General features: G+C 35.6%; 1 protein-coding gene across 1 annotated transcript; it reads right to left on the bottom strand.

The window, feature by feature from the left end:
• Positions 1-8,492: 8,492 nt before the first annotated feature.
• Positions 8,493-9,362, bottom strand: LOC130590502 (uncharacterized). Its single transcript, XM_057392967.1, has one exon. It carries the CDS (start codon positions 9,360-9,362, stop codon positions 8,493-8,495), a length of 870 nt encoding a protein of 289 aa, XP_057248950.1.
• Between the last annotated feature and the right edge of the window lie 1,086 nt (positions 9,363-10,448).

Here is a 10,448-nt window from a genome sequence, read left to right as displayed (position 1 = left end):
AAGCCTTGCTTTGTTTCGAACTATGATGATAAGATCATCCAACTTATTTCTGAACACACATCTAGTGTTAATGACTGACCTATCTCTTGGTCTTTGCTTAAGGTGTCATACCTGGTTTCTTTCAAATTGATTCAATTCATCTTGCATGGCCAATGACCAATCTGGATCAATCAATGCCACCTTGTAGCCACCTGGTTCTATGTTGGACAAGAACGAAAAGAAGGCACAAAAGTTTTCATAAACAACTTTCCTTGTTTGAATTTCCTTATTAATATCACCAATGATTTGAACAGAAGGATGAAAAGAATGATATTTAAAACTCTTTGAAACTGGACCATCATATCCTCATCGTCCTCGGCTCCTCGACATCTCCTCTAACATTCTTTCTTTCCACAACACTATTTTCTTGAGGTGTTCGTGGGGCAGAGAAGTTATGGCTCACTTCATGCTCTCTACAAAAATCAATGAAACTTGAATTATCAAACTCAGAGTTGTTGTAAGCTTTTACCACAACCAGCTGATGATTTAGCTGGTTCTGTAGTGCAACGAACTTTTTAAATGTTTCATCTTTTGAGTGCAAATATATAGCCCATGTAAACCTTGAAAATTCATCAGCCATAACACAAACGAACCTGTGACTATTTCGACTTTCTACACGCATGGGACCACATAAATCAATATGTACAAGTTCGAAAGATCTGCTGGTACTCATACACTTTTCGGTTTGAAAGTGGATTTTACATGTTTCCCCTTGGCACATTCTGAATAAAATTTGTCAATCTCATACTTAATGTTTGGAAGTCCAATCCCTAAGTCATAAGGCCTAAGTTTATTCAAAAGCGTCAAACTAGTATATCCAAACCTCTTATGCCAAACCCATTGATTCGACTCGGAAACAACTCTCAAGCAGATGGACTTCTTCTCTAGAATTTTATTAAGTAAAGTGATGTAGATATCATCTTTCATGGTTCCCTCACAGACAAGTTCACCTGTTTGTGAATTAACTATTTGACAAAGGTTAGCTTGAAACTCCTCGATTGCCTTTACCACATGATTGATAAATACTCAAAAGATTATGTTGCAAGCCATCAACATAATACACATCATCAATAGCTTGTGAAAGTGACTTACCGACTTTACCTATGATAATAATAGAACCTTTATTATTGTATCCAAAAGTAACACTTCCACCATTATTGGCTGTGAGTGAGAGATTTTGCTTCTTATGCCCAGACATGTGTCTTGAGTAACCACTATCCAAATACCAAAAGATATTACATCTCACTTTAGCCTACAAAAAACAATCAAACGTTAGACTTAGGAACCTAAACTTTCTTGGGTTCCTTTCCACAAACAATTAACTCTAACTGGTCCTTCCTCACCCAAACCTGCTTAATGTGTTTTTTGTTTCTTTCAACACTTTTCTTCCTATCTGAAAAATTAATTTTTTATGTCCATCCCATACCATAGTGATAACACACCTGCATGTCCTTCGCAAGAACCACTAGTATAGGATCATTAATTTGCGTTGGACGCTAGACCCCCATTTGCGGCGCACATGGGTCCGACGCCACAGATCTCAACGCAGATGTGGGAGACATGATCTGCGTCGGATAAGGAAACGACGCAAATTATAGCCTATTTGCGTTGGATGGCAAGAATAGTCCGACGCATATGCCCCTTGAGCCCCATGTTAAGCATACGAGTAACCTAATAGTTCACAAAAGTAACCCTATTTCTTCATATGAGTAACCTCACCTAATCATATGACGATCCAATTAAATCATACGAGTAATCGCAATTATATATTCACAAAAGTTATCCCATTTTCTTCTTATGATGAGTAACCTCACTTAATCACAACGACCCTATTTACTCCTACGAGTATGCCCAATTGTTCACAAGAGTAACCCTGTTTCTTCGTATGAGTAACCCCGTTTTTTCACACGATAACCTCGCTTAATCATACGACAACCCAATTTGATCATACGAGTACCCCCAATGGTTCAAAAAAAGTAACCTCATTTCTTCATACGAATAACCCTACTTAATCATACGACCACCCTATTTAATCATACGAGTAACACCTACTGTTCACAATAGTAACCCCATTTATTTATACGAATAATCCCATTTAATCATAGTAATCCCAATTGTCAACAAAAGTAACCATATTTCTTTATAGGAGTAACCTCACTTGATAATACGACGATCCTATTTAATCATACGTGGAACCTTATTCGTCCACAAGAATAACCTAATTTAATCATACAACAACCCTATTTAATCATACGCGTAACCTATAGTATTCACAAAAGTAACATCATTTCTGCATACGGGTAACCTCAGTCGTTCATAAGAGTAAACTAATCTGCAATTTCTTTTGTTATAAAAATAATTATATTTATTTATAGGAGTGGCACCCATTTATTCTTAAGAGTAATCACATGCTCATAAGTAAGTCCATTTACTCATAAGAGTAATTCTATTTGTTCATAAGAATTTGTACACAAGGGTCAATTTCTAAAGACCATAAATCATGTAACATTCAATATCTTTAGGAAATTCAAGTTTGAGATAAAAATTTGGCTCGGTAGCTTTCAAACGTCTGGTCAAAAGCTCGATTCCAATAAGCTACGAGTGAGATATGACATTTGAAAATAAGCTGACGGGGTGGCCCCCCGTAAGACGCTTTCAACACAAAAAGGGTAAAAAGTATAGAATGTGAATAGTGTCAAAAGTCAATATGGTACAACTAATAAAATACGGTGGTAGTACAATTTATCACCTTATAAATACTTCTTCTGTTTGTTTTTAAGTGCAACACTTTGACTTTTTTGCACTATTCACACATATCACTTTGGGTGTATTTTTTTACCAGTATGTAAAAAAAATGATCATATAAATATTGTTGCACTTGTTTTAATGATTACTTTCATAATATCGATCTTTTATAAATTTTACATTTACATAAGTGGAGATATTGATTATCAAAGTTCTGTGTCGACAAACGTGAAATTCAAATTGTTGTACTTATTTAGAAACGGGGCTTAGTATAATTTTTTATAAGTTTATGAATATTTTTTATTAGTTTAAATACATAACTTAGCACATTAGTTTATAGATATTATGTTTTTTAAGCTTATGAATGCTTTTTAATTTATCGATTTGAAGACATAGCTTATTAGTTTGTGCTTTTTTAACATATTCCTCTTTTCCCTGCTTCTTCATCTCATTTACTCCCTATATCCTTCTCTCCTCACCATCGATCAATGGCACACACGACCACGACCACCACCACAACCATCCTCCTCCATTTCTTCATCCTACCTTCAACCACCAATTTGCCACTACAAATCAACCTTCTCAACCATTTCCATTTCCTCTCTCTAAGCTAACTTAACGTATGTGTTAGCTACTTCCGCCACTGAAGGAGCAATTCATCCTCATCTTCCTCCAACGATGATGTTTATACAAATATGTTGGCGTCTTTGCCATCATTTTGTAGAATTTTTAGTGGAGGAAAGAGAAACTTGGAGAGAAATTAGAAAGACTTCATTTTTATATTTTTCATACATAAATAACTAAACAAACCAACATTTAAATAGGCATACAAAACACTATTAATAACATGACCACTACTTGCTATCCCATTACATAGACCATTATCTAGACCATTATGTAGACCACTGCTTGTTAGTCCACTAACTACTTTTAGCAACTAGTCCTAACTATTAAGAAAACTATTAGACTAGTTTTGGAGCATAATCCAACACACCCCCTTGCTCCAAAATTTCTAAGAGCCAAAATTAAACATTCAGTCACAATCTTGCTTGTTCGTAATTCTTCCGGCATGATGGACTTTAAAAATTCTTTTCTTAATCTTCATGGAGCACTTCTCTCCATTAACATGGAAGCACTTCTCTTCCTAATGTAATGCACTTCTCATTACCTTCAATGAATGAATGGATCACTTCTCTCCATAAACTCTCTTCGACGTAGTCTTGCAAATTTGCCCACATCCACTACTAAAATTTTGAAAACAGTGTCTGCATTGACTGCAGACTTCCAGCATTATCAGATGGACAATCATCTGATTTTCTTGTGAAGGTTGTCCCATCACCCTATATATTTACTCTTTTTTATAGTAACCAAAAATATTTTCATGGGCTAAAAGGAAACCCATCCACACATCTAAGTAAAATCATTACTTGCCATGGTACACACATAAAACACTCATAAATTTTCTCCTACTGTTTTTTTTTTTTTTTTTTTTGTAAAAAAAATATTTTTTTTGAACACTCTTTTTCTCCCTTTTTTTTCTTCATTTCTCCTCTACTTTTTTTTTTTGGATCTACCTTGATGCTCTTGATATCATGTAGAATTTTTAGAGGAGGAAAGAGAAACTTGGAGATAAATTAGAAAGACTTCATTTTTATATTTTTCATACATAAATAACTAAATAAAACAACCTTTAAATAGGCATAGAAAACACTATTAATAACATGCCCACTACTTAACCCACTACATAGACCATTATGTAGATCACTACTTGTTAGTCCACTAACTACTTTTAGCAACTAGTCCTAACCCTTGCTCCAAAATTTCTAAGAGCCAAAATTAAACATTCTGTCACAATCTTGCTTGTTCGTAATTCTTCCGGCATGATGGACTTTAAAAATTTCTTTTCTTAATCTTCATGGAGCACTTCTCTCCATTAACATGGAAGCACTTCTCTTCCTAATGTAATGCACTTCTCATTACCATCTTCAAATTTGTTGAGGCACTTCTCATCAACCTTCAATGAATGAATGGATCACTTCTCTCCATAAACTCTCTTCGACGTAGTCTTGCAAATTTGCCCACATCCACTACTAAAATTTTGGAAACAGTGTCTGCATTGACTGCGGACTTCCAGCATTATCAGATGGACAATCATCTGATTTTCTTGTGAAGGTTGTCCCATCACCCTATATATTTACTCTTTTTTATAGTAACCAAAAATATTTTCATGGGCTAAAAGGAAACCCATCCACACATCTAAGTAAAATCATTACTTGCTATGGTTAAACACATAAAACACTCATAAATTTTCTTCTACTGTTTTTTTTTTTTTTGTAAAAAAAATATTTTTTTTGAACACTCTTTTTCTCCCTTTTTTTTCTTCATTTCTCCTCTACTTTTTTTTTTGGATCTACCTTGATGCTCTTGATATCATGTAGAATTTTTAGAGGAGGAAAGAGAAACTTGGAGATAAATTAGAAAGACTTCATTTTTATATTTTTCATATATAAATAACTAAACAAAACAACCTTTAAATAGGCATAGAAAACACTATTAATAGCATGCCCACTACTTAACCCACTACTTAACCCACTACATAGACCATTATGTAGATCACTACTTGTTAGTCCACTAACTACTTTTAGCAACTAGTCCTAACTATTAGGAAAACTATTTGACTAGTTTTGGAGCATAATCCAACACATTCATGTTGTCATTCACGAGGCGGCGTTGGAGGTTGTTTTTGCAAAGTTGGAGGTGTTTGCTTCTATGCGGGGGCGGGATGAATGTAACGGGGTCCTGTCCATTTTGTTTAAATTGGGTCCAGTTATTTGAGATTGAATCAATGATTCTGCTTTTTTTTCATTTTTCATGCCGAGAAGGATATTTTCTATATATCAAATAATTATAAACTAATAGATATTTAATTGTAAATAAAAGAGTATGGAGATACAACATCTAATTAAATGCATAATTTTTGGGACGCCTATCTATGATTGGCAAATGGGAAATATTTTCTAAAAGTTTCAAACAACAAAACTTTAATTAATTTGGTGGTTACAAGGAGTTTATCTTCTCCTTATCCCTTCCCCATACAATTTTACCACTAATCCACATGTTTTTTCCTTTTTCTTTCATTCAAACAATTAAAACAATATATTTCGGGTCTGTTATATATTAGGGGCCTATTCTGTCGCCCGAATAACATGGGCCAAGAAACACCTATGCTTCTATGCAGTCTTCGATGTCTTCCAAGAAAAGTGCCTTATTGGTTGCTAGAGACTGTCTTATCTCCCTTTTATTTCTCGTCTTTTTTTTTGGTTTTTGATTTTGATTCTTTGAAGATTTTGATTGTACCTCTCTTTAATTGATGCAAATTTGGGAATTAGGATTTTTGAGCAAGATCTCAAATGTTATTGTGGAGGTGTTCATTGATCGCGAACATGATTCCAACTTTTTAGCTGCACATCTTAGTTATTCGCTTGATTGAGACGATCTCAACCAAGACTTTTCTAACTATATTTTGTCATATTTGGTCATAGCCTCCACTTAGATTATTGCCAAACATTTATAGGGGGGATCTTGATTTTTCGAAATGAAATATCTATAAAGAGCAACAAGCAAGTCAAATCAAGATAGTGTTTGTTGACGCTAAGACTTTTATAAGACACAAAAAAGACCACTTAAAAATTTATAATATAAATAAGATTAATCGCTAATTTTTATATTTGCTTATTTAATTAAACATATAAAGCTTAGAAAAGTGATCGATTAGACTAATTTTCTTACAGTTTCACCCCACTTTCAAGGAGTTTTGCTTGTTAAATTGCTTCGAATTGACTTTCATTTGTATGGAGTTTCCTTTTTTTGTTCTTACTAAGATGCAATAGCTTAACTTGCACTACAAATTATACTTTGATCATTTTTGTGATTCCTACTTGAGAAAAATTATGATCATGTAAGATTTTATATTAGATTTGTTTTATATATTTTTAAGATATGAACTTTTTTTATTTGTTGGTAAAAAATCATGATACATATTATCGAAAGGTTGATTTCACAAATATAAAAATCAAACGGTTACAATTAAAAACGAAAGGTTAATCTTAAATAAAATTTACTCTAATGGATTAACTCGACCAACTAACTATTCCCTAAGTATTTTCCATTTGTACGCGATATTATTCTCGATTCAGACCTCATTATTAGAATTTAAAAGTTAAGATAATAATGTGAGCGATTCAAACTAGTCATTTAATTCTTCGGTCAATATTTATCGATACGGACTTCCAAAATTCATGGACAAAAGACATGCATAGTTATACCTAAAATAGCAAGATAAAATAGCGACAGATCAAGTTCTACACCAAATATTCGTGACTTTTACGCCAATTGCACGAAATATGTAAGTTCCTATATACATAACATGGTGTTATATATATCCCCGTCAATACGGAGATAAAAATCACATGCTAAAGCAATATTAGTCATAAGATGGAATGTTTTAAAGATGAGCACGTACGACGTGGAAATTTCCTGAGAGTAAAAATAAAGGGAGTTTCGCCTGCATTTCTTTTTTTTTTATAAAGTACTTCATCCGTCTCAAAATATAGTTTTTATTTTTATTTGGGGTGATAGTTTCCATTTTCATTTTTAATTCCACAATTTTCTGTAATTTATCTAGAAAAATCGTATCATTTACTTGTTTTTTCCTTTGTTTATTCAATCAAAATATTACAATTAATGCCCTTTCACCAATTATTCTCCATTCTCTCTCCTAAAATCATCTTTTCTCATATAACATTTATTTCAAGAGGGTAATGATACATGTAGCCCTTAGGGCTACATATAAGCATTAAATACATTTCTTTAAATGGAAACAGTTTAAGAATTCAAGACACATTTTTACATCAATTGAGGTAATAAATGCTTGATTCAATATTTTATTTCCATTTTAAGCACCTCATACATAGCCCTAAGGGCTATGTATATCATTTTCAAACAAATTTTTTTACTATACCTCTTAGATTCTACTTACATAAATTACCGTGAAAAAAGAGAAATGGGAACTATATTTTGGGACGGGAGGAGTAATTGAAGAATTCTACACGAATACTGAAGTCTAAAGGACACAAATTTTGTTAACGTAATCCAAGAAACATGAAGTGATAAAACTTTGACATTAACATAGAATTTAGCATCTTTTCCATTTCCGTATAGAAATTAATAACATAACTATATATGGTCCAAAGAGATATCCAATCAATGTCAAAAAGCTAATTATGTTTGTTAACATTTTCCATTGCTTAATTCTCATTCATCACGAGGAAAACTACATGTAAGTTGTCTCACGTAGAGAATCGAGATGCAGGATGCATTAACATAATCTAGCTAGTGACTGACTTCATCTATCATCAAATCCATTTTAGAATGCAGCCCTAACTAGATTTTATGCCGCTAATGATAAATGGGCCTACATGTTTTTGTTGGATGAGAGTATGATTACATGAAAGTTTAGTGAGATTACATCCTAAAATATACTAGGACAAATTCACGTAGTATTCGGCAAAAGCAGGTGGAAGAGCCACTAAATGTACATGGTAGTCATCGATCCTCCTCCCCACTAAATGTAGGACAAATTCACGTGGCCAATTTTCTTTAAACACTCCCTATTACATTTTTTTTTTTTGAGGGGAAAGAGATGTGCATTAATCAAGGGACAAAGTGTCCATCAGTACATAAGGAGCCACATTCCTAGGACAATGGTTCTCCCAACACTGCTCCAAACCAAACGGCACAACTCTAGCAAGGTGATGAGCAACAGCATTCCCATCCCTTTTGACATGATTAAAACTAATAGCATTAAAGTACACACTCAAAGAGAATACATCTCCCATAATAGCATCTAAATCAGAATAAAACAACGCGGCCTTGGAAAGCCTTGAAATAACCACAAGAGCATCCGATTCCACCATCACATTTTGTAGTCCACGAGCTTTTGCCATTCGAACCGCAAATAAAATAGCCTTGCACTCCGCAATATCGGGAGGCCAGTAGGCTCGTTGTCGTCTCACTGCCGCAAATAACACCTGCCCACACGTATTTCGAGCCACCGTTGCCACGCTAACCCACCCATTTCCTTCAATGTGAGCATCGGTATTGAGCTTGATAACTCCCTCCGGAGGCGCACACCAATGGCTGCTGCTCACCGGCCTCACGCACGCTGGCTGACCATAAATCCGAGTAGTATACTCGTTGTGGTCGTCGACCTGTCGACTCACCCGCTGGCTAATAATAGATAGCGGTTGACAAGTGTTTTCAAACACAAACCTGTTACGCTCCGCCCATATATTCCATGCCAAGAAACATCCCTTCTGCACCATTTTTTTATCCAACGCATTCCACCGTTCCAGCATTTCACACCCACCCTCCACTCGCCCATCACCCACCATGGCCTCACACCCATGATCCACCCACAGTCTTCGGATACGTGCGCATGAAAATATAGCATGTTGCGAGGTTTCAAGCTCCGACGGGCACCACGGACACCCGCCCTCTTCAAGTAAGTGTCGAGCCATGAGAGTTGCTCGAGTAGGCAACGACGAGGTACAATAGCGCCACAAGAAATGTCGAACTTTAGGCGAAACATCCAGCCCCCATAAGACCACCCATGCTTTATGGAAATCTTCTAAATTCCCCCTTTCCCAATCATGTATGCTGTCTTTACAGAATAAAGACCATCCTTCGAGTAAGCCCATGTTAACACATCTTCCGTCTCTCTTGAACTCAATGGAATAGATAATATGCACTGTTGGTCTCTCTCTCCAAAATGTTGCTCTATGGCTTCAAACTTCCACTCTTTGGTAGTATCATCAATTAAATCACTCACTGTATTCAATCCTTCGGCTCTATTACTTAAAATGAACCGCCCTCTCTCGTCTCCCACCCAAGGGTCACTCCATATATTTATATTTCGCCCACCTCCCACTCGCCACATCAAACCCTCCTGCACTAGGCTTTTTGCACTCCAAATGCTTCGCCACGAAAAACTATTTGAAAATCCAAGCCTCGCCTGCAAAACATCACCATCTGGATAATATTTAGCACTCAAAACTCGGCTCAAAAGTGAATTTTTATAATGCAGTAACCTCCAAACCTGACGGCCCAGCAGGGCATCATTAAAAACCGAAAGATCTTTGAATCCCATACCACCCAGACATTTAGGTTTGCTCATTTTCTCCCAGCTAACCCAATGCATCTTCCTTTCCATACCCTTTCCTCCCCACCAGAAACGAGCCATAGCAGAGTGAATTTCTTGGATGATTACCACAGGGAACTTATAAACACCCATAAGATATGTAGGTAAAGATTGAATAACAGCTTTGATTAACACTTCCTTCCCTGCCCTTGACAGCAACTTTTCTTTCCAGCCACGCAGTTTCTTCCACACTCTATCAAGCAAATCCCGAAACATCCCCTTTTTCGATCTCCCCCACAACGTCGGAATCCCAAGATACTTTTGGTGCCTATCAACTTGCCGCATCTGAAGAATTCCACTCAAACTTTCTCTCTGCACACAGTTTACTCCTTTACTAAAAGACACCTCCGACTTCTCATAGTTAATTTTCTGTCCAGATGCCGCTTCATATTTGTTGAGAATATCA

This window comes from Beta vulgaris, chromosome 2 (genome assembly GCF_026745355.1).
Source record: "Beta vulgaris subsp. vulgaris cultivar EL10 chromosome 2, EL10.2, whole genome shotgun sequence".
Lineage (NCBI taxonomy): Eukaryota > Viridiplantae > Streptophyta > Magnoliopsida > Caryophyllales > Amaranthaceae > Beta > Beta vulgaris.
The sequence above is the reverse complement of the archived record's forward strand: the minus strand, read 5'-3'. Positions and strand labels throughout refer to the sequence as shown.